This window comes from Schistocerca americana, chromosome 3 (assembly GCF_021461395.2).
Source record: "Schistocerca americana isolate TAMUIC-IGC-003095 chromosome 3, iqSchAmer2.1, whole genome shotgun sequence".
NCBI classification, from domain to species: domain Eukaryota; kingdom Metazoa; phylum Arthropoda; class Insecta; order Orthoptera; family Acrididae; genus Schistocerca; species Schistocerca americana.
In genome coordinates this window covers 127,205,813-127,231,895 of record NC_060121.1, presented here as the reverse complement: position 1 = coordinate 127,231,895, position 26,083 = coordinate 127,205,813, and the positions used below count along the sequence as shown (strand labels likewise).

Genomic DNA, 26,083 nt, shown 5'->3' with positions numbered 1-26,083 from the left:
TGCAACTTCGTGCGGCTGTGGAGAAAAATTAATATTACGTTAATAGCGGGCGAGTATTTCGCTTCCGCTAATTTTTCATAAGTTAATATCGCCACGTAATGGCGTCGTTGGCTGCATCGGCCGCAGCGATTGTTGAACTGTAAATTACTTGAATGCAGGTTAATTCAAGGAAGGCGGACATGAAATCGGAATCACCTCTTACAAATTAAAAGTGCACAATAATATTAAATCAGTATATATATAATCTGCTTAACTCATACAAATATGCTTACATTTGCCAGCACTCGCAAGATGTCCGTCTATACCCAATCAAGACAAGAGAAGAAGTGAAGACGACTAAAAAAATTGACAAAAGAGCGTATCTCGTCACCTCTTTAGATCATTTTGTCATAAATTATTTCTTTGCAATCGAAACTTAGACAGAGAAATTATTGTTTTACGGCTACACAATAAAAATATATTATTCAATTTTTAAATGTCTCTTCTTTATAAATACTGTTTTTTAAGTCTTTTCGTAATATAGCACTGGGGACGCTAAATTGCCCCCCGAAATATTTATGTCACAAAAGAATGTTCGTGGTTTTTGACATAAATATTTCCTATTTCATGTCTACAGTGTCCACACCCAGGTTTTTCTTTCACAGTCTACATATGTCACATCGTATGTTTAAACCGTTGTAATTACTGAGGTGTGTTGCACACAAAGTGTAATACAGCTGAAGTTATTTACATAACAATATAATATACAATTGGTTACGTATACAGACATGTACAAAAGGACATAGAATACAATTAGTTTCATTTTGGCTGCTTCTTTTTAGGGTTGCAACTTTTGCAGTGTTCAAAGGTATACAACCACGAGTTAGTCTGTAGTACTTGAAGTCCCAGGGGTGTTAACTGTTCGCTCCCCATTTGGCGCGGCCGTAGGGAAACCCTGGGGAAAACCTCGGCGGAGCGACAGGCTAACTGCTTTGGTTACTTTCACTTAATTGTTTCTGGGATGTCCTTGGAGTACAGGATGTGCATACATTACAAATAATTTTTTTCTGCACTATGCAAAAAATGAGGTCATTATAGCAATTGGTTGCGGTGTCGTTGATGATCTACGTCGCGACGTTTAGCTCGCGACGGCGCCGGTTGGTGTGTTCGGTGCTCGGCGTTCGCGGCGGCTGCGGAGAGGTCAACCCCCGCTCGACGCCAGCGTGTCTCTCGCCGTCGTGGAACGTCAGAATCAGCTGATCGGCTGCACGGTTGGCGATGCGCTTCTGTCTCCGCCGGGCGTGGCGGAGTGGGATGGTATCCGCCCCCCGCGCTTGTTGGCAGGAGTCAGCTCTGCTACGCATCTCCGACGTAGTATATGAAACATACACGCAACCAACGTAATATTCCCCTCCCGCTGCAGATAGTTACGCTAGTGGGAAAGAAGCATTTATTAGTGCGGCAGTTGTTAAGCTTTCGCCAGTTTCCGAGTGTCAAGCCAGCACTGTCCTGCAGAATACATGACATGGATCTTCTCCCGTGAATGAAGTTTTGATGCGCCACTGTTTCCATTACACGTCAGTTTTCGTCTTGATAAACTTATTTATGTTTTCGCCGCACTCGCAGGCACTGGTGAGTGTCTCAGTACGAGCTTAGCACAAACATTCGCCGTTTCTGCGGTCGCTGTTTTGCAACAGTCCACGCATCGCATTCCAATCTCGCCTTATTGTGCTCTCTGAAACTACAGTCTGTCTCAAAAATATTGACTGTGGGTTCACTTCACGTTAACAGTTCACATTTATAAGCAAATTCACAGTTTTTCGTGCGTAATATTGGCGTTTGGCGTCTCCACCGCTGTTGAACGTTCAATACTAGCACTTCACTGTCCATATCACAGTTTCACCTTCACAGTTTTTCACACTGCTTAAAGTAACTGTTTCGATTAGTCCACAAACACTAATGTATTTCATTCAGTCTGAACTGGATTTTGGCTCGTGCTGGATTTTACCAGTCTCTCGCACTAATTATCTCTTTTCATTTTCCACTTAAGAGTCGTACTTCCCTTCAGATTTTTGGACTGTACAATTGTACTTCCGTCTCATCCGAGGTAAGTCCCCATGTCATGTCTGCCCACTCATTGTGTACTTGCCCTCCAGAGCCCGGCTCGACTTCATGAAACTTTGCCTCTCGCATTATTGTACACATTTTATAATCTAGGCCTAGCGTGCAAGTTCGTAGATTAGTGTTAGATTTGTGACTTTTGTTTACACGATAAATTCGTGCAAATATCTGCCTTAGCAGATGGCATTATATTTTAACAGTGCTTAGCGGTAGTCGCGTTTACTGATTTGCTTTGTACCTTGTCCACAACACATGAGGTACCTTGGGTGATGTACACCCTGCACTCATGTTGTTTAGTAAATTATGATTGAGCATATTTCAAGATCGGTATAGACATAAATACATGGAACAACATATACACTACAATATTGAATTTCATAAGTTTCATTACTACTACAGTTCAAAAACATTCATGACACACTAATGAAAAATTCCTTCATCATTACATGCTGTTGAATTTTTCTAAAAATATTTCTAAAGCATTTTTAAAAAATGAAAGTTTTAAATTATTCTTAAACCTACGTTCATTTTTTCCTTCAATATGCAATTGCTTAAGAATACTGTTGTTCCTTAACATATACAAAATTGAATCGCACTGATCTTGTGTGCCTCATTGTCTTTACCTGTTACACTAAAATCTGAACATTTACACACAGAAAAAAAAACACTCTAAACTTAACCTATTATTCACACATGTAAAATTTTGTCTACTGAGCGAACGTCTTTAAGTCTTTGTAAGTATTTTCCTTGTTTCCTTCGTAATTGCCTCCTTATTTGACCACAGGATGGTGTAGTTTGCGTGACAGAAAGTATCGTGAGGTACCATTTCGATGTTATAGGTGTAGCCCTCGATAACACCGGGTTTTTCCGAAAACACATTCTCATAATTTATAAGTAGCTGAGTCAGTTCGTTTTGTTGTGCTTCAGTCAAATGTTCTGACTCCCTGACTTTCATGGCTATCAGTTTCCCTTTTTCTTCTTTGTCTTCAGTAATAAATTCTTTATAATATGCTTGTCTTGTACTTAAGTCAGAATTTAAATTCATTACCTGTATTCCTTCGAATCCAGACTGAAAGCTCCGGCAATATTTACCGTGCACTTCCCGTGTCCTCAACAATGGCAAAATTGCACGTCTACCCTCATTCATAAGGCTTACTTCCCCGCACAAGAGGTCGATTTTAGCGTCCCTCTGGCGTAAAAATTCCATCCCAGGATGCAAGCAACACCTAATCCCTTAACTACTAGGAACGAGCTTTTCATTGCTTCATTTCCTATCGTAAACTCGACTTGCACCTGGTGCTTTACAATTTAAGATTGTGCACCTGTTGCACCTGTGCACCTGTTACACGACAATTCTTCACTGGCAATACTGGTATTCTATTATTTTGACTCAAGTACTTGTAAAAATTTGCACTCATCACACTGGTTGACGCACCGGTATCTACTATTATCTGTATTGGTGTTCCGTACATATCTGCTTGCAATATAGCCTGCACAACACTTGTCAGTTCGGTTACATTTCTGCGGTATGTCTACAAGTTCCGTTTCTATTTTTATTCTCTCATTGTATCTCAGCATACAAAGTTTATGGCTGTCATCCGTGAATGTGCCCTCACTACACCATCCTGCAGCCAACAACGGAGAGCGTATTGTGGCTGTCTTTAGTTTAACGGATGAGCATTAGTGGGTTGACAGTTGTCTGTCACTTCCACTAACCTCACATTGTGGATCTGGTTGTTGCTGTTGCTGCTTTTGGGTTGGCCGCCCTGCCTCCCCAATGGTGTATTTTGATATTGTGCATGACTCTGGTTTTGCGGTGGTCGGTTGTAACTTCCTGACATGTTCTGTGACGGACCTGGGTTGGCGTTCCATTGTGGCGCTGTGTTTTGTTGCCACTGTGGTGTCGGTTCATTACAACCACGCCACTGGTTTCGGTTGTTCCGCCATTGCTCATGCGTCCATCATGATGTCTCTTTCGATTTTGACGATTATAACCGTTGCCGTTATAACCATTGCCATTGTTTGTGCCTCGATTCTGTTGCCAGTGCTCTTGCCTATTCCCGTTACCATTTGGTACTAAGTTACTACCGTTACTGTGGCTGCCATTGTAATCGGCTTTTTGTTGATTACAACCTGCATGGTTCCACTTGCTTTCGGTTTTCATATCTTCGACCAATAAGTCAACAGAATCCACTATTTCCATGAATTGTTCTATATCGTATTCCAGCACATTGATGAAATATCTTTTAATTTCACTGGGCAACTTCATTTTTATTTATCTGATTATGTCACGATCGGACATTGGCTCGTCTCAGTACCTGGTTTTGTTTACATACTTTTCAAAATATTTGCGTAACGTTGCCATCTTAGGATTGTACATTTCTGGACTGTACAACTCTTTCTTGGACGCTATCGGACCAGAATTTTTGTAAGAATGCACCTTCAAACTGTTGCATCGTTAGACATTTTTCGGACACGTCGGTGGCCCACAGTGCCGCGTCACCTTGAATAAAGGAGACCACGACCTGTATTCTTTGTCTTTCCGTCCATGTCCTGGGAAACATTCCTGAAGCTCTCAATAGATACAACAGGGTGGACATTTCGTTTTTCGCTATTGAAGGGTTAGAATGTCCTGTATTTTATTACATTGTCCTCTTTTTTGCACATCTGATTGCAACATTCTGGGACATTCATTATTTCGTGATGTGCGCTGCACGGTATCGCATGTTTGTGCTCATTCACATTAGGTTGCGGTTGCGCACTCGCACCCTGCATACAGTCTACGTTATAATAGTAATCAGTCCGCGGAGTCGGATTTATTATCTGTCCGCTACTGTTTACATTGCTTTCCAACGCAAACAGTCTCCGCGCGACCTCCTGTTGCCAATTTGGCAACTCCGCTGTCACACAGGACTTGATCTGTGTTAATTCGGCATGTAGTGCGGCAGCGCTAGCGTCGATATTTACACTCGCGGCCGCAGTCGCTTGTTCTAGAGCTGTTTTTACGTCGCTTTCAATCTTTGCAGATATCTCGCGATCCTTTACTTCTAGCCATTCATTGAATCCTTCGTCGACTTTTTGAGCTTGCACTTCCAAGTACGTATCAACACTTTTCCGTGCATCTATCTCCACATTATCCACGCGGTTGGATAATGTCTGGACATTATCTTCAAGCCTAGCCTGCGATATCTGTAGTTTTTGCATCTCGCCGGCTAAGCTTTGCACAAGATCGGGTATTTCTTTGCACGCGTCCCGAATCTCGGCAAGTTCGCTTTGGATACTGTCTAGCTTCGCTTCAATTGCGCTGCTCTTCTCACTGAGCTTTTGCGTAAATTCTTTCCCTTGGTCATGTAGCATTTGCGTTAATTTTTTCTCCTGCTTATGTAGCATCTGAGCCAGTTTTTCGTCTGTTTTTCCCTCTGTTCTGACATTCTTTCTTTTTCCCTTTCTTTGTGTTCTCTTTGTTGCTCTTGCTCATAGAGCATCTGAGCCAGTTTATCGTCTCTTTCCTTATCTCTTTCTTCGAGCCTACGCAGAAATTCAGCAAAAGGGTCTGCAATTGGTGAGCATACTGGTGCCCCGCTTAATCTAGCACTCGATTGGCCTCCCTGCCCAGGCAGTGGAGTTTTTATTCTATTCCCATTCTGCTGTGGAGCGTCATTCACCCTCCACAGATCCTCGCCCCTCGCTCCGGAAATTATGTTATCCGAGGCGGTGGCTTGGGATTCGTTTACGTTTTGCAACTGAACCTCACTTTCCATATTAAAATTTTGTTCGTCTGGTACGGATGCTTTGGCTTGTCCTATCTTACCCATAATAAATTCAATTTAAGCCACTGACGAATCTTTAACACTGATACACGAATAATTATCCCCTCCAAAAATAAACATAAATACACAAAACGAATAATTATCCCCTCCAAAAATAAACACACAAATACACAAAACACCGAAGGTATCTCATGTGCACATGGCTTCGATATTCCGCACAGAGCTACACAGGATGCTTGCACAATAGGCCTTACTTTACTTATTTTTGTTTCTCGCAATCCTTTTTCTTTTCTACACTTTTTCTTCTCCAGATCTCCTAAGGGTGTGATTTGTTGTACATGTAAAAGAATTCATATAGGCATTAATATTTTACAACAATTAGACATACATAATTACATTCATTACAACAGAATCACATTGATCGGAACCCAAAGTTGCGGCGCCAATCTCGTGGTCCATCTGCCGTCGTAATTTAATATATTATTATTATTATAATGTTTTGATTGTTACCGACTTACGTGGTGGGCCTTAATAAAAATAGTATTTCATTTAATTTTGATTTACGATTAAATGCTTTCCTGAAGTTCTCCTTTTTAACAATATTAATCTCAAATTATTTGTTACGTTAATGAATGCTAGACTCGCTGAATCTTAAAACATGAGCATATAAGCTGAACAATGTAATAAACTTTTCATATTAATTTCCTCGGCTAGTCAGTTCACTTTAAAGCAAGAAATCTTTAGTTAATTACAATTGCGGCCCACACACGCGCGAGGGTTTTTTTCTTACCTCCGTTAACCATTGTATTGTAGTCGGAGTCCTGGTTCTGGCTCTCGGCTATGGCACTGAAAATAAGAATCTTAAAGCTACGTATTTCTGCAACTTCGTGCGGCTGTGGAGAAAAATTAATATTATGTTAATAGCGGGCGAGTATTTCGCTTCCGCTAATTTTTCATAAGTTAATACCGCCACGTAATGGCGTCGTTGGCTGCATCGGCCGCAGTGATTGTTGAACTGTAAATTACTTGAATGCAGGTTAATTCAAGGAAGGCGGACATGAAATCGGTATCACCTGTTACAAATTAAAAGTGCACAATAATATTAAATCAGTATATATATAATCTGCTTAACTCATACAAATATGCTTACATTTGCCAGTACTCGCAAGATGTCCGTCTATACCCAATCAAGACAAGAGAAGAAGTCAAGACGACTAAAAAAATTGACAAAAGAGCGTATCTCGTCACCTCTTTAGATCATTTTGTCATAAATTATTTCTTTGCAATCGAAACTTAGACAGAAATTATTGTTTTATGGCTACATGATAAATATATATTATTCAATTTTTAAATCTCTTTATAAATACTGTTTAAGTCTTTTCGTAATATAGCACTGGGGACGCTATAGTGACCTATGACCTCCATAGCTGTATTGAAAATTAAGTTCCTATCTGAAAAATTTCTTGAGAAAAGAAGCAAAGTTGACACCCATGGAATTGTACACATTTTCCAGTTGATAATGAGTAGGTCATCCTAAAATTAAAAACAGTGAATACATTAAGTACTTATACGTCATTTTCTATGTCACAACTGACTTTTTTTGTCATACTCTATACTGTGGTTGACTGACAGTCATGTTATAAACGACCATTTATTCCTTGATGATTGTTTATGTGACTTATGTTATACTATTCAACATTTTTATAACTGATTTTGATCTGACTCCTAAAAATATATGAAATCACCACAATTCATTGTTTCTTTTCCACTTCTAACATATAGTGAAATAATGTTTCAAGTCATTTTTAAAAAATTTCTAACACAGGTATATAAAATGTGATCTTAGACCATGTCACTTTTAACATGCAGAATTAAGTGATACTCTACGCAGGTATTTTTATTATGGTCTGAATTTATGCTACTCATCATGTACATGAGATCAATGTTGTTCATATTACAAATTGTTAGTACACTAGAAATATTTTCATTCTTATACTTGTAAAAATACAGAGTTTGACAATTACGAAATTCTAGTGTCAGATTATCGAACTGGAAATTTATAAATGTGTTATGAAATGCATATGTAGATTTGTCAGTCAAAAGTGGAGCTGCACCAATTAGTTCATTGTGGAAAGAATTTAAAAAATGTTCGAAGGTTGGAGATACATGATAAACTTCAGCAGTAAAGGTATAGGCAACACAGAGTTATAGATGAGATGTTGGAGCAAAAACTATAGCTTTCCCCTGATACTGTAAAGATGTTCTGACAGTAATTAGGAGAAAAATACATTTTTATCTAATATTTTCATGATTATGAAAACATAAACTGTTTAAAATGTACTATAAATCACTGTAAAAATTTGAGATTACATATAATAACTACAAGAACTAACAACACACAACCAATTAAATCTATTTGATAATTAAAATATGAAAATCAAAATGAGGTTAATGGAATGTAGTCTAATTAAATCAGACGATATTGAGGGAATTATATTAGGAATTGAGACACTTAAAGCAGTAGATGAGGGTTGCTATTTGGACAGCAGAATAACTGATAATGATTGAAGTAGAGGGGATATAAAATGTAGACTGAAAATGGCAAAAAAAGGCGTTTCTGAAGAAAATAAGTTTTTTAACATCGGGTATAGATTTAAGTGTCGGGAAGTGTCTTCTGAAGAGTATTAGTATGAAGTGTAGCCATGTATGGAAGTGAAACCTAGACGATAATCACCATGTAGAGGAGACACTGAGTCGCAGACAGGTATAACGAAAAGACTGCTCTGTAATTAAACTCTCAGGCAAGAAGCATTCTCATGAAGTAGAAAACATGCACACATTCATACGAGCACAACTCACACACACACATATGACAACTCTTTTACCACACTTCAGACGGCAGTCCGGCCACAGTGGCCAGAGACAGTTTTCATCTGTGTGGAAGTTGTGCCTGTGTGACTGTGAGTATGGTTTCTATTTTGGAAGAAGACCATTTCGTCAGAAGCTTAAAAATGTACTGCAATCTTTCCATTGTGCCTGTCTGAGACTAAGCGTCCGTCTCTATGGTGAATAGTAATCTGTTCTTTTCATAATGCTGTTGTTACTCCATCCTAGACTTTCCATTGTTTGATAGTGAAAATACATATATTCAATTGTTTATCTAAGGACCAGTTCGACACACGGCATATGTCTCTATGAAATTTTTTGCATCAAACTATATTTCTGCCACTTCTTAAAACACTGAACTTTTGTGTAAAATCAACCGGTTTGTCAATGCAATTTTAGCAACATAAAACTCATTATGTTGCTTTTGCACATTGTATTGCAAAATACACTCCTGGAAATGGAAAAAAGAACACATTGACACCGGTGTGTCAGACCCACCATACTTGCTCCGGACACTGCGAGAGGGCTGTACAAGCAATGATCACACGCACGGCACAGCGGACACACCAGGAACCGCCGTGTTGGCCGTCGAATGGCGCTAGCTGCGCAGCATTTGTGCACCGCCGCCGTCAGTGTCAGCCAGTTTGCCGTGGCATACGGAGCTCCATCGCAGTCTTTAACACTGGTAGCATGCCACGACGGCGTGGACGTGAACCGTATGTGCAGTTGACGGACTTTGAGCGAGGGCGTATAGTGGGCATGCGGGAGGCCGGGTGGACGTACCGCCGAATTGCTCAACACGTGGGGCGTGAGGTCTCCACAGTACATCGATGTTGTCGCCAGTGGTCGGCGGAAGGTGCACGTGCCCGTCGACCTGGGACCGGACCGCAGCGACGCACGGATGCACGCCAAGACCGTAGGATCCTACGCAGTGCCGTAGGGGACCGCACCGCCACTTCCCAGCAAATTAGGGACACTGTTGCTCCTGGGGTATCGGCGAGGACCATTCGCAACCGTCTCCATGAAGCTGGGCTACGGTCCCGCACACCGTTAGGCCGTCTTCCGCTCACGCCCCAACATCGTGCAGCCCGCCTCCAGTGGTGTCGCGACAGGCGTGAATGGAGGGACGAATAGAGACGTGTCGTCTTCAGCGATGAGAGTCGCTTCTGCCTTGGTGCCAATGATGGTCGTATGCGTGTTTGGCGCCGTGCAGGTGAGCGCCACAATCAGGACTGCATACGACCGAGACACACAGGGCCAACACCCGGCATCATGGTGTGGGGAGCGATCTCCTACACTGGCCGTACACCACTGGTGATCGTCGAGGGGACACTGAATAGTGCACGGTACATCCAAACCGTCATCGAACCCATCGTTCTACCATTCCTAGACCGGCAAGGGAACTTGCTGTTCCAACAGGACAATGCACGTCCGCATGTATCCCGTGCCACCCAACGTGCTCTAGAAGGTGTAAGTCAACTACCCTGGCCAGCAAGATCTCCGGATCTGTCCCCCGTTGAGCATGTTTGGGACTGGATGAAGCGTCGTCTCACGCGGTCTGCACGTCCAGCACGAACGCTGGTCCAACTGAGGCGCCAGGTGGAAATGGCATGGCAATCCGTTCCACAGGACTACATCCAGCATCTCTACGATCGTCTCCATGGGACAATAGCAGCCTGCATTGCTGCGAAAGTTGGATATACACTGTACTAGTGCCGACATTGTGCATGCTCTGTTGCCTGTGTCTATGTGCCTGTGGTTCTGTCAGTGTGATCATGTGATGTATCTGACCCCAGGAATGTGTCAATAAAGTTTCCCCTTCCTGGGACAATGAATTCACGGTGTTCTTATTTCAATTTCCAGGAGTGTAGTTAGTAATTAAAAATTCATCTGCACAGTAGAAACAATTATCAGGAAAAAATATTTTCATTTCTCTTTTAACCTTATCTTATGTCTTTAAGTATCAATCTGACAGTTTTGTAAAACTACATTCTTAGTATATTGTAGCCATACATTCATAATCTACTAATTTAAATATAACTGTGTACTATAAATTGAGCGACTATTTATTTGTGTTCATGAAATCGCTTGATGCCATAGGTATCGGGAAAACATGAAGAAGTAGTCAGCAGTGTATCGTGAGCATCAGGCAGAGTCACTGCCGAAAGCCATCTGGTGGATAGAATACGTTTTGCGCCACAATGGAGCTCCACATCTGCGTGGCGCAGGCGTGGACCTAAGCTGGTACCAGCTTATCCTGCTAGATGTCATTGCCTTTGTGCTGTGTGTCACTGTAATCTGTTGTGTTGCGATGTACTCATTGGTAAGGTGTCTCATTTCTGTCATCTTTAAGGATGCAAAGCTCAAGACCCACAGAGAAATGAGTGCTCATTTTCTTAGAAAGTATTCTGATAGCTCTTTAGCGAGTAGCCAATAGTGATGGCAGTGGTGATTAAAGTAGATATTTTATAAACACCTGTTCTTATTTTCTTGTTGTTCGTATTATGGTGTGTGTATGCATGCGAGAGAGAGAGAGTAATAGCAGGTCAAAAATTTGATGTAAAATGAAGACTAGTGGAATCCCACTTTTTATGATTAGAAGACGTTTGGTCACCATCTATTTATATTACGACTATTTTACTAAAATAAATGATATTTAAGTTTCTAAGTAAAATTATTTCATATATTTTATTTGCTTCACTGGTTACATAAAGATTGCGTGTCAAATTTCATCAAAATGGCCATTTTCAAATGATCGCTATGTGCGTATATGTAATAAATATGTATGTAAAGTCAGATTTCATGAGCACCTGCAACAAAATAAACGATTTTTAATTTGGTTTGTGACAGACAATGAAAGTTATTTAGATCGTGTAATACCCCTTTCTAAGAATTATTTTTTGTATAAAATTCTGTGTAGCGATTCCAGACGAAAGAGCCCATATGTTAAGATTTACACTATGTGTACAAGGAAACGAAGGCGAGGCCTTCATTTCTTTCTAGGGCAGTTGAGAGATGCCTGGCTGTTTGCTTTTCTCTTTTGACCTAGTTCGATCACCATCCTCTTTTGGAAGAGCTGCAACCAATCCAAGTGGCACTGATCCATCACTGACGTGACTTCGTTATAAATTTTCAACATCTTCTTTTTTTTTTTTTTTTTTTTTTTTTTTTTTTTTTTTTTTTTTTTGCTGATTGTACAACCTGAACCTGCAGTCATTCCGACAAGGAGCCCGAGAATTATAACTAATTACACAGCATAAGGCGATTACCAGATCTTCATATGCAATTTACATTTCAAAATCTGGGAGAATTACATCGTGCAGCTTCGGCATATATTTAGTGAGCGGTGGTGGAAACCAACTCACACTCACCGCACACAAAAGACTAAATGGCAATGAGCAGGGTAGTGTGGGCAATACTCACAATTGACGAAGACAACCAACATCGTATTAGTTCCATGCCAATAAATGGCAGTCATTTGGAACATTTACTATCTCATTTGCTGACAGCAATCTGAGATGTTCTTTGAGGTCGTGTATATACGCTCTTGCCGTTTCAGTGTTTATGCAGCTATAGTGCCTTGCACACACATAAAATGATGATTTAAATAAGAACTATTAGTTAAATAATGTCGCCACCAGTAGGGTTTCTAGAAAATAAGATACGGTAAGTTCATGGTGTCGTCAACATTTATAGTATTGTACTGGTGCGTAATAAAAAGAACCGTTATTCTGTGTAACTACGAGTAAGACGTGAGTGGAGACGTATACATCTTGTAAAGAATTTCTGGTACATATATGTTGTTATTGGTAATCAAACCACCTATTTCAGTAGCATTAGCATCCCTACATGTTCGAAAAATTGTACATTTTTCAGAGATTAATAACGTGCGGTACAGCGATAGTTGGAATTAGTACTGTTGCCCGCAATATGCTAAGCGGCAGATTCTTTTTCAAACTACACAAAAATTGGGTGACGTAAAGCCAAAAGGAGATGGGTTACAATTAATTTCTTGAATAAACAGACTAAAATTAAGTTGATTTTATACATTTCGTAAAGAGTAGTATCGATATCAAAACGGATTCTTGTGTTTGCCGCTTCACGGCTATTTTTTTGTTCACGTGAAGAGATTTTACGCAGTTAAGAAAGTGCTCAGCTTTGAATTAATATTAAGTGTTACAAGCAAAAGATGTTTCTCCACGCCATCCTACGGAAGTATGAATTATTAATCATGCTAAAAGACATTCCAGTATAACCCTGAGATATTTCTAAAGGTAAACGATTTTCACACCGATCTGTTCCTAAGTTATTTTAAGTATATACAGACACTCCAAAGTGATTTATTTATCGGGCACTTGAATATAGAGAGCCTTAACAATATCAAAGATAGAATTTCTTGCCCGTGGAATTAAAAATTGCAGTATGTTGTACATAGCCTCATGCGATCTTACGAAGTGTTGTTAACAGCACAATTGTACTCACACCTATTGTTCAGCGACTCGTGCCCACACGCGATACACACACGCGCAAAAGACACAACATTGACGCTGTAACGAATTTACACACCCATATACACACAAAAAATCACAATTTTGGCGCCCATACGGTACAACCAGAAACGTGTGGTACAAGGTACATTTGTATTTTCTTTCATGTACATCATTGTCTACAAGAACGTGAATACAAATTGTTCGCCAAGACAGCAAGCTGAGAGAAATTATTGCTAATAAGATCCTGAGCAACACTTTACAACTGCATACAAAGTAAGGATACGTTGACATACAACGCCAAACTCCAAGAATAAAGATAGTATTGTCTTTGGGGGCATCCAATGAGCGAAATTATATTTGTGCATTTTCAACATTACATCTTGCTGTACAATTTTCAGTGCTGTGTGGGAACGTTACCGATGTAAAAGTGGGACTGACTTTTTTTTAGATTATTATTATTGTTTTCAGTACCTTAATATTTATTGTGTCTCTTATTTTTGTTTGCATATTGTGTATAGTGTACTTAGGTATGGGTAGGCGTAAGAGGAAAGAAAAGCTGCAGGGAGATAGCAGGGGAAACTGACAACATTCGTGAGTTAGCTTATCCCGAAACAGAGGATCATAATTCGGAGTTCCAGACTTTGGAAACCGAGATAGGTAATAAAATGGGTGATTCTAGAGTGGGAACACTGGAACGAAAGACAAGCGCCAGACCAGCTGACGCTGCGACTAATACTTCAAAGGTCGTAGCGACGGACGGGGTACTGTTACTTAGGGCAACAGAAAACAATTTCCTTTCTCTGTTGCTACAGAAGCTAGACCTTAGAGAGTATAAAGGAAAAGGAACGACAAGAGAATGAAAGAATACACAAACTCGAAGGAGATAATAGGCTGACCGTACAACTAAACAAAACTCTCGATGCTCATGATAGGCGTATTGTGGACCATATAAAGGAAATGGATAGCATACGAACACAGATGGAAGAATTAGTTACTCAAAATAAGGATATGCCGAGTAAAGCGACTGAACTGGATTCACACGTAAACAGTCAAGAAGAAGCTTACGAAACACATGAAAGCCAGGAAAAAAAGATTAGTACTGTAGACGATTTGTTCAGTCATCTAAACAAGAAAATAGAAACTGCAGTTACCGCGACACTGCAACTTTTGAACACTGCAGTAAATCGCGAGAAAGATGACCTTAATGCACGACTGCCACAGGACGTTCGTAAAATACAGCAGCGTATGGTTATAGCAGACCGTGAGACAACGATAACAGACTTAGAAAATCTAATGAAACCCCGAATACTAGTTATCAGTATGGTAACATCCCCATTAACAATGAACATTGCGAAATTTTAAACCGCAATCAAACTGAGAGACACAACCCGAACAGTAACAAGGCCATTGTTGGCATGACAGCCACTGACGTTGCTGAACCAACTTTGGCGCATATAAAGCACGAAGACTCGCTTATAAAAGATAGACAATTCCAGACGTTCTCGGAAAAGTAAAAGAGAGTACATCCCGTAATGTTTATTCAGAGTTTTTGGAAAGTACTGCGTGCTTCTTGGACTGAGAGGTAAAAGTTCCTGTTTGTGATTTCTCTCATAACTGGCGATGCAGCATTTTGGGCGATGGAAATCGCCGACGCCTGTCACAACTTTTCAGAATTCGGAAAGTTATTCCTATCACGTTTCTGGTCAAAGTGTGCTCAAGAACTCGTGAGAAAGCAGATTTACAATCCCGAACCTTATAATACTAGACAGGGAAACCTGCGTGGTACTTTGAAAAGTACTTAAATAAGGCTCGGTACTGGGATGAGCCAATGTCTCCAAGAGATGTTCTGCAAATACTCAAAGGCATTCTACCAATTACCATTAGGAAAAAACTTTTCCATGTTCCTGATACGGACTTGGAAAAGTTTATGGCCACTGTTGGCGCACTTGACCTTATACGGGAGGATGCAAACCAAAGCGAGACAGAACAGTGGCATGGGCCATAATAATTTGAACAAAAATGGAAATAGTCCAAGCAAAAACACACACTGGGTCAATGCCAACCACCAAATCTGGTGCGAAGTCAAGGAAATTATGGAAGCAATAATAGCAACATTTCTAACGGGAATTCGTTGAAGAAGTGGAGCAACAATTTTAATAGGAAGAGGAGAAATGAAGGGGCTGTAACGCCACATTTCAACCCAAGAATATGAGGGAGATGAATGAACAAGAACAAAAGGCAGGGCGACAACATGGCATTCGAACCCAACACCACAGAATAGGAACTATCGAAGGAATAACGTTAATGTTATACCAGTGCGAGCTCCTACTCGATAACCACAGTGTCTACAGCCACAGAGTGAGATGCCGCAACAGATGCAGCAATCTCATAGTGTCTGAATAGTAGAAATGGTGGATGACCCACAATCAAGTACATCGTAAGCCTCAAATTCCGAATGACCAAAGTAAGCCACCGCATGTGGTCGTGGGGGCACGAATGGGGGCAATCGATACGTAAATGTATTCAAGCTCAGATGCAACGAAGGATTAGATATGTTAAGAAGAACTGTGTGCTGATTCGAGAAAGTGTGGTCAGGGTATGCCAGTGAATGCAATTATTGGTACCGGCGTACCCGTTATGGAATACGATTTATTTAAGTGCATCAATCAGGTGAATAAGTTGCCAACATTGCCAGTTCAAAATTTTAGAACTGTTGGAGCCATACGTGGACGTATGCAGCGAATTCAGAGTCAGGTCCAGACCTTCATTCAAGTAGGAAACGGAGTGGTAAGGAGCTCAGTCCACGTTGTGAAAAATTTAGCGATTCCCCGGCTGGCACTATTTAAAAGAAAAGGACGCAGAGGTCGACATTTCTCGAGCTGTATGCTCACTTATGAAGGAAGGAAGGTTAATCAAACTGGGAATAATAAAAAACTGCTTTACATGGACAATATTGCAGAAGATTGAGGGTAACATAAATGAAACCCGAACTATTGCACACAGCCAGCGACTGTACTCGGGAAAACTACCTACGTATAATTGAAAACGGCGAAAGCGAGGTCGACTACACAAGAAAAGACATAGATGGAAACATCACTGAATCTCGATGGTAAACAGTGGTACCAACTTGCACAGTTATTGAAAAATTATGCAATGTTATTCTCCGAAAAACAGGGGATACTTAAACGATACATTTACGATATGCAAGTCGAACCTCATGGGACCGACTGCCGTGCTACCTATTCGGTACCATGGAGTAAAAAGGAGGCAGTGTCTACGGAGATACAGCGTATGATTGAATGGGGGACAATAGAAACTTCCTTTTTTGGGGGTCATCAGTCTTCTGATTGGTTTGATGCTGCCACGAATTTCTATCCTGTGGTAAGCTCTTCATCTCAGAATAACATTTGCAACCTGCGTCCTCAATTACTTGCTGGATGTATTCAAATTTCATTGTTCCTCTACAGTTTTTGCCCTCTACAGCTCCCTCTAGTACCATGGAAGTCATTCCCTGATGTCTTAACATATATCCTATCAACCTGTCCCTTCTCCTTGTTAGTGTTTTCCACATATTCCTTTCCTCTCGGATTTTGTGCAGAACCTCCTCTTTCCTTATCTTATCAGTCAATCTAATTTTCAGCATTCGTCTGTAGCAGCACCACATCTCAAATGCTTCGATTCTCTTCTGTTCTGGTTTTCTTACAGTCCATGTTTCACTACCATACAATGCTGTGTTCCAGATTTACTTTCTCACAAATTTCTTCCTCAAATTAAGACCTTCCTTATCTTCTCCAAATCGGATGGTAGCATACGCCCCATGCCTTATGCGTGCGATATCAACAAGATTATCATACCACTGCTAACCCGACCTGAAAATGGGGAAAAGAGTGTGTATAATGATGGTGTAGGAGCCGTGTTAGCAATTACGAATCCACTTGAGTGAGTCCTCATTATGCGAATATTGCATGCATGTTCCGGGGGGTCACTCATTACTTATTTATAATTTTGATCAGAGCGCTCTGGTTTCTTGTTTTGCTAGTAACTGTATCTCATCTCAGATGAGATCTGTCCTAATTTTGGTCTTGGACATTTGAACACAGTCATGCGTGTTTCATAACTGTTGCATTCATTCTAGATGAAGCTTTCTTCATGTTATAGTGAAGCCTGACAGTACGCGACCGTATCCTGTATTTAATTAGGTTACAGAATGACTCGGTGTGAATGATAGTAAAACCACTAGAATTATTTAATCCAGATGACCTAATAGTCTGCTTTTCGACATATCGGGATGCTAAGTTACTTTCTGAAGTGATCAAAAGCAACGGTAAACAACATATTGTCAATGAAATATGTGACAGAGCTAAGTTACATTCTGTGTGTGCAAACGATCTTTAAAGAATAAAATACTTAGTGTTTCTTTCACCATGTACGATGTACGAAGTTAACGGTGTAAGAGGACGTTCTATGTATGACAAAACAAGACTGTGAGCATGAAACTGTGCTACGACTATAAGAACGCTCTGTTCGAGTGATTAGACTGTGAGTGACTCTGAGGATTATAAACTGCGCAATCACAGCAACTGACTTATGCATGAATCGGTGATAATTCATTCGTAATTCACGAGTTCATTTAGTTTAAACGTCCCAGCCAACGTCTATAGATATGTACTGTGTAAATGAGAACTGGAACAATGCTAAACGAGTTGAAACAGACTGTGTTTACTTGCCAAGCAGCCAGTGACAGCTGAAATCGTGGCATCTGAATGTTGCGATGTCATGTATGCCAATTGTGAATTAGGAAAGCAGTACAAACCCGTTACGACAGTAGCGAACGCTGACCATGGTAAATACAGACAGTGCGGGCTAGTGAGGTGCAGTGACAGATATTAAAGTAATGCTCTCTGTAGGTCAATTAAAACAACTAATGCCTACAGCCGAGAAATGAACGAAATACCGGATTGGGTAACTGCTTCACACTATACAAAAAAATAATACCCACACACGCAAGAATAACTGCGGGATGAGGAGAAGCTAATCACGACTCTTTTCAGCTAAACGAGCAGTGGTAACAAGTGTATTCATACTGTGTCGGTAACATTTCTGTTCTCGCGGCAGCTATACCAGCGACTAGATGAGCACGCGCCGCACAAACAGCTGATTGACCCGGGGGACGGAGTCAACCGCAACAGCTGACCACCGATGGGGCGTGGCCCTGTACGCGCTTTAACGCAGCTAATCGGCCAACCCACGTCCATCTATGACCGTCTTTTCCTGTATCTTGAGTCAACATTGCCGACACGGATACCGGAGGAAGAAACTCTTAATGTATTTCGCTGCAGGTCTGTAAAAAAGCGTCTCCAGCATATTTTGTTACATATGAACAGTTTACCTATTACTTTCTCAAAGACTATTCCACATATTTGTATTGTGAGATTCAAAGAACAATACAATGAAAGCTGTTGCAATGATTTCCCTTAACAAACATGTATAAGTGCTGCTATTAAAAAAAACTTCTCAGTGTGAATTTTGGAAACACCGTTAATAGCTTTAATAGCGTAGATTGTAACTAAATTTATAATGATTGTGCGAATGTACAGATGGTAACAATCTGAAGACTCCGGACAGTTTTTTTATCATCCTCGGATTTTTCCCACTGCCTACAAACCCGAGTGGTGAGTTAACACGTTTCTTTCCGGGGAATGTTAAACTTTACCAGACTGTTTTCATTGCTTGCAGTAGTGTAATGAGAAATAGGCCAAAATCAATTAACATAGTGCCCAAGTAATAATAAATAACAAAAAAAAACTTTACGCAATAGATGTCGTTAAATACTAACTGATGATTTTTTAAACATTATTTTGAACTCACAACCAATATAATCGTGTGTAGCTAACAATGCTTGGTGAACTAACTAACTGTTACCTACTTAAAGCAGATGCAACTGCAAACCCAGTATAAAAGTGAAATTGTCCATCTGAAAACGAAGTATGAACCGATCAATTAGTAACTGGTTAAAACAAATACGATTACGAACACACAGCTGATCTAACAGTGTTCACATATCAAAGCGTTATGAAGTTGACTTCTTGTCTTTACGAGTGCATTACAACAAACCATGATGTGACTAATTAACTGACGGTATGAGTGGAATGTCTCCCCACATAACTTCATATAATTTTGGTCCAGTCATTTCAGGGTTCCATTGTATTGTTCCTGTGGAAACGAGAAACATTTCTTTATGGTTGACATGAAATGTTTACATAATAAAACGAACTGTGTACAAAAGCATACATAAAAATATTAATTAAGCAGTATTATTTATATATTATACTAATTAAGCAGCATTATATATATATATATATATATATATATATATATATATATATATATATATATATATATATATATATATATATGTTATTAATGTACAGGGTGTTACAAAAAGGTACGGCCAAACTTTCAGGAAACATTCCTCACACACAAAGAAAGAAAATATGTTATGTGGACATGTGTCCAGAAACGCTTACTTTCCATGTTAGAGCTCATTTTATTACTTCTCTTCAAATCACATTAATCATGGAATGGAAACACACAGCAACAGAACGTACCAGCGTGACTTCAAACGCTTTGTTACAGGAAATGTTCAAAATGTCCTCCGTTAGCGAGGATACATGCATCCACCATCCGTCGCATGGAATCCCTGATGCGCTGATGCAGCCCTGGAAAATGGCGTATTGTATCACAGCCGTCCACAATACGAGCACGAAGAGTCTCTACATTTGGTACCGGGGTTGCGTAGACAAGAGCTTTCAAATGCCCCCATAAATGAAAGTCAAGAGGGTTGAGGTCAGGAGAGCGTGGAGGCCGTGGAATTGGTCCGCCTCTACCAATCCATCGGTCACCGAATCTGTTGTTGAGAAGCGTACAAACACTTCGACTGAAATGTGCAGGAGCTCCATCGTGCATGAACCACATGTTGTGTCGTACTTGTAAAGGCACACGTTCTAGCAGCACAGGTAGAGTATCTCGTATGAAATCATGATAAGGTGCTCCATTGAGCGTAGGTGGAGGAACATGGGGCCCAATCAAGACATCACCAGCAATGCCTGTCCAAACGTTCACAGAAAATCTGTGTTGATGACGTGATTGCACAATTGCGTGCCGATTCTCGTCTGCCCACACATGTTGATTGGGAAATTTGATCACGTTCGAATGAAGCCTCATCCGTAAAGAGAACATTTGCACTGAAATGAGGATTGACACATTGTTGGATGAACCATTCGCAGAAGTGTACCCGTGGAGGCCAATCAGCTGCTGATAGTGCCTGCACACGCTGTACATGGTACGGAAACAACTGGTTCTCCCGTAGCACTCTCCATACAGTGACGTGGTCAACGTTACCTTGTACAGTAGCAACTTCTCTGACGCTGACATTAGGGTTATCGTCAACTGCACGAAGAATTGCCTCGTCCATTGCAGGTGTCCTCGTCGTTCTAGGTCTTCTCCAGTCGCGAGTCATAGGCTGGAATGTTCCGTGCTCCCTAAGACGCCGATCAATTGCTTCGAACGTCTTCCTGTCGGGACACCCTCGTTCTGGAAATCTGTCTCGATACAAACGTACTGCGCCACAGCTATTGCCCCGTGCTAATCCATACATCAAATGGGCATCTGCCAACTCCGCATTTGTAAACATTGCACTGACTGCAAAACCACGTTCGTGTTGAACACTAACCTGTTGATGCTACGTACTGATGTGCTTGATGCTAGTACTGTAGAGCAATGAGTCGCATGTCAACACAAGCATCAAAGTCAACATTACCTTCCTTCAATTGGGCCAACTGGCGGTGAATCGAGGAAGTACAGCACAGACTGATGAAACTAAAATGAGCTCTAACATGGAAATTAAGCGTTTCCGGACACATGTCCACATAACATCTTTTCTTTATTTGTGTGTGAGGAATGTTTCCTGAAAGTTTGGCCGTACCTTTTTGTAACACCCTATATATATAACTGTGATGTATATGAAAAGGAGTATCGATATTTCATGATAATCTCTGTTTTCTAGTAAAGATACTGAGGACAATGAAAAAACAATAGACATATATTTTCATAAAATTTTTACCCTGGTTGGAATCTTCCTACGAGAAAGACGTGAGTGGAGAGGTATACATCTCCTAACGTATATATGCCGTTATTGATAACCAAACCACCTATTTTAGTAGCATTAGCATCCCTACATGTTCGAAAAATTGTACATTTTTCAGAGATTAATAAGGTGCGGTACAGCGAGAGTTGGAATTAGTATTGTTGGCCGCCATTTGCCAGGCGGCGTATTCTTTTTCAAATTACTCCAAAATTGCGTGACGTAATGCCAAAAGGAGATGGCTTACAATTAATTTCTTGAATAAACAGACTAAAGCAAATTTCATACTTTTTTGCAAAGAGTGGTATCGATATCAAAACGGATTCTTGTGGTTGCTGCTTCACGGCGATTTTTTGTTCGAGTGAAGAGATTTTACACAGTTAAGAAAATGCTCCGCTCTGAATTAACAGTAAGTGTTCCACGCAAAAGGTGTTTCTCGGTACGAACGTACGAAAGTATAAATTATTAATGATGCTAAAAGACATTCCATTATAACCCTGAGATATTTCTAAGAGGAAACGATTAAGGTCTTTCACACCGATCTGTTCCTAAGCTATTTTAAGTATATACAGACACTCCAAAGTAATTTATTTATCGTGCACTTGAATATAGGGAGCCTTAACAATATCAAAGATAGAATCTTCTTGCCCATGGAATGAAACTGTAGTAAGTATGTTGGACATAGCCTCATGTGATCTTACGATGTGTTATTAACAGCACAAGTGTACTCACACGTGTTGTTCAGCGACTCGTGCCCACATACGATACACAGGCGCATAAAAGACACCACATTGACGCTACAACAAATTTACGCACCCAGATACACAAAAAAAAATCACTACAATATCCACACTTAATTGCTTCTTTATACACTCCTGGAAATGGAAAAAAGAACACATTGACACCGGTGTGTCAGACCCACCATACTTGCTCCGGACACTGCGAGAGGGCTGTACAAGCAATGATCACACGCACGGCACAGCGGACACACCAGGAACCGCGGTGTTGGCCGTCGAATGGCGCTAGCTGCGCAGCATTTGTGCACCGCCGCCGTCAGTGTCAGCCAGTTTGCCGTGGCATACGGAGCTCCATCGCAGTCTTTAACACTGGTAGCATGCCGCGACAGCGTGGACGTGAACCGTATGTGCAGTTGACGGACTTTGAGCGAGGGCGTATAGTGGGCATGCGGGAGGCCGGGTGGACGTACCGCCGAATTGCTCAACACGTGGGGCGTGAGGTCTCCACAGTACATCGATGTTGTCGCCAGTGGCCGGCGGAAGGTGCACGTGCCCGTCGACCTGGGACCGGACCGCAGCGACGCACGGATGCACGCCAAGACCGTAGGATCCTACGCAGTGCCGTAGGGGACCGCACCGCCACTTCCCAGCAAATTAGGGACACTGTTGCTCCTGGGGTATCGGCGAGGACCATTCGCAACCGTCTCCATGACGCTGGGCTACGGTCCCGCACACCGTTAGGCCGTCTTCCGCTCACGCCCCAACATCGTGCAGCCCGCCTCCAGTGGTGTCGCGACAGGCGTGAATGGAGGGACGAATGGAGACGTGTCGTCTTCAGCGATGAGAGTCGCTTCTGCCTTGGTGCCAATGATGGTCGTATGCGTGTTTGGCGCCGTGCAGGTGAGCGCCACAATCAGGACTGCATACGACCGAGGCACACAGGGCCAACACCCGGCATCATGGTGTGGGGAGCGATCTCCTACACTGGCCGTACACCACTGGTGATCGTCGAGGGGACACTGAATAGTGCACGGTACATCCAAACCGTCATCGAACCCATCGTTCTACCATTCCTAGACCGGCAAGGGAACTTGCTGTTCCAACAGGACAATGCACGTCCGCATGTATCCCGTGCCACCCAACGTGCTCTAGAAGGTGTAAGTCAACTACCCTGGCCAGCAAGATCTCCGGATCTGTCCCCCATTGAGCATGTTTGGGACTGGATGAAGCGTCGTCTCACGCGGTCTGCACGTCCAGCACGAACGCTGGTCCAACTGAGGCGCCAGGTGGAAATGGCATGGCAAGCCGTTCCACAGGACTACATCCAGCATCTCTTCGATCGTCTCCATGGGAGAATAGCAGCCTGCATTGCTGCGAAAGGTGGATATACACTGTACTAGTGCCGACATTGTGCGTGCTCTGTTGCCTGTGTCTATGTGCCTGTGGTTCTGTCAGTGTGATCATGTGATGTATCTGACCCCAGGAATGTGTCAATAAAGTTTCCCCTTCCTGGGACAATGAATTCACGGTGTTCTTATTTCAATTTCCAGGAGTGTATTTCATAATACTTTTCAGTTGAACTATCATTACTCGTAGTACCATCTAAACTCTTAATGTAAGGCAACAGCAAAATATTATGTAAACAACAACATGAAATTAATAACATAGTTAATGGAATACCCAGTCATACTACACATTTACTTGTGAACACGAAAACATCAATCCTATTTCCTTCTGAAAGTTACACTGTCAATACTGATATCTACTATGACACATTTACAAACTAATCTGGTAACACTTAAGAGTATTTACAAGGCATTCATTTTCCTTACTCTAAGACATTGTTAGTCTTCGTCCTGTGAGTTACACTCAATCTCTTTGTCCGACAGGTGGGTAGTTTTGAAATACATGAGTCAATTGCTTCTCAGCTGTGTTGTTCACAAAGTGAAGGAGTGTTGAAGTGGAGAGGCTGTAACAGAGAATACTGAAGTTTGAGAGAAGATGGTACAGTGGTTTTGTGAACAGACAAGTCTCTTCTGCCTTATTTGAGTCTAAAAGGTTGTATCCCAGGCTACAAAGTGTATATGCATCATTGTGGTTTATATTCTAAAGTAACTAACACTATAATCTCGACATACATCCCAGAATGACACGAATGTTCGGTTATCACATCTTATTCATTACATTTCAGGTTCGCATTTTGCGTCATTGCATCTTCATTGATTTTATCTCCACCAACCCATCCATTTCGTTTCAGTGCATTTAATTTGTTGCATATACATAAACTAGTATCATAACTTGTCTACTGAGAAATATCCTATTCACCCGCACTTCCTACACTCCTTCAATTGTCCAGAAGTTTCAGTCTATTCTGAGCTCCTGATAGGCCAAAAGGAGTCTTTGCGATGTGTTCAGTGTAAGCAATGTCATTGGTGTCAGTTAAGGAGGGGTTTACCAGCTATACCACCTGCAATCATGCGGCCAAAAACTGTGTCCATAGTTCCCTCCGTGTGGGTTGGAAGACGAAAAAATGCTGGATCAAAAGAAGGAGAAGCATACAATTCATCAAATAATGATGATGTAGTGGAATGAGCTGGAGTTACATTTCGCAATCCATGCTCACTGATGCTTGTGCTGTATCTGTCAGCCTTTCGTGAGAAGTCCAGTCAGTCATCCAAAGCACAAGAGATGAGACGTCCACCCTCACCAGCATAAGCATACGTAGCACATCCAATGGAACCTTTGTATTGGTGTATTGTGAAGGTGTTAACGAAATGAATTTGTGGCCATTTATGATCGGATACACTCGCCAACGCGTTAAAAACGCAATTCTCCAAGTCAAATCTGTCCTCCCCTTACAGCTAGGCGTATACATTTTTTTACAGGAATAGCATTCTGATCTCTTCCCACACATGTCTTGTGATACTTCGGAACACTAACCACAATAACCTTACGTTCCAACAGCACAACATTCTCGACAAGTAGCGTGATTGTCATTTGTAAGCGTACAGTGTCCGAAAAATAATGGTATGCCCACACCCACACCACTTAAGTGTCGTTTCGCACGGCCTACCATAGCTTTCCAAAAGCAAAACACGCTTTCCATATCGCTGTTACCACAATATTTGTCGCGGAATAGAGGGCATAACTCCAATTCAAAAGCCCTCGCATCTTTTATTTATGTTTCACCAGCTGCGACATAGTCGCGTATGTTATTTATGTTACATATGTTCTTGAACCATAGGCAGGGTATGCCAGATTATGTTTCTTTTGGCCAGCGAGCTGTAAGACACACCAGTTCTCGAAATAATTATGTCCCCTCAACGCAGGACTAAGTTTCTTGCAAACTCAGTAACACAACAGTGCCACCGCTAACGTCATGAAATGATCTGACAAGACAACATGGAGCGAGTGTCAGTATAGTTTTATGAGAGTAACTGAATTTACTTCGTGAATATAAACCATTACCATTAAAATTACACACAAAACCTATGTAATTAACAGTCATCTAAGCTTATACGAGGAGTAGAGGCAGGACTCACAGAGATCTTTCTCAGTCTAACCACATCAGCTTATGTCTGGTGGCATTACAATTCAGAGCGGTACGGGGAACAAATAAAAATAAGTATTGATACAATTCCTATAACGCAGACGAAACGGTCCCATTACTACTCTGTAGCAAGCCACAGGACCCAAGTCACTTATACCGAAATATTCAGAAAATATCCCTGAACAGCATCCGAAATGTTGTCAGTGGAGTTCTGGATGACCACATATACGTTGAAGTTTATCAGCTTCTAGATGTGCTATGTGCTCTTTGGTGGAGACGGTGCAGAACAATATTATGAATTCTAGTGAGAATAACTAGCACGAGTACCGAATGGTTGAAAATGCCAGCTTAATACTACAGTATTCCGTAGTCAGAGCACTTTATAAATTCGATAGATGTGTATTCAA

The 26,083-nt window shown here is 41.3% G+C and overlaps 1 protein-coding gene across 1 annotated transcript in view; it reads left to right on the top strand.

Annotated features, from left to right (window-relative positions):
* The window catches only part of LOC124605914 (UDP-glucuronosyltransferase 2B31-like), a 33,772-nt gene extending 22,865 nt beyond the window's left edge, over positions 1–10,907 (top strand). Inside the window, exon 6 of the mRNA XM_047137867.1 lies at positions 10,857–10,907. Within this exon, the coding sequence (XP_046993823.1) occupies positions 10,857–10,881 (25 nt within the window). The 3' untranslated portion in view covers positions 10,882–10,907. The remainder of the gene's footprint in view (positions 1–10,856) is intronic.
* Positions 10,908–26,083: the final 15,176 nt, after the last annotated feature.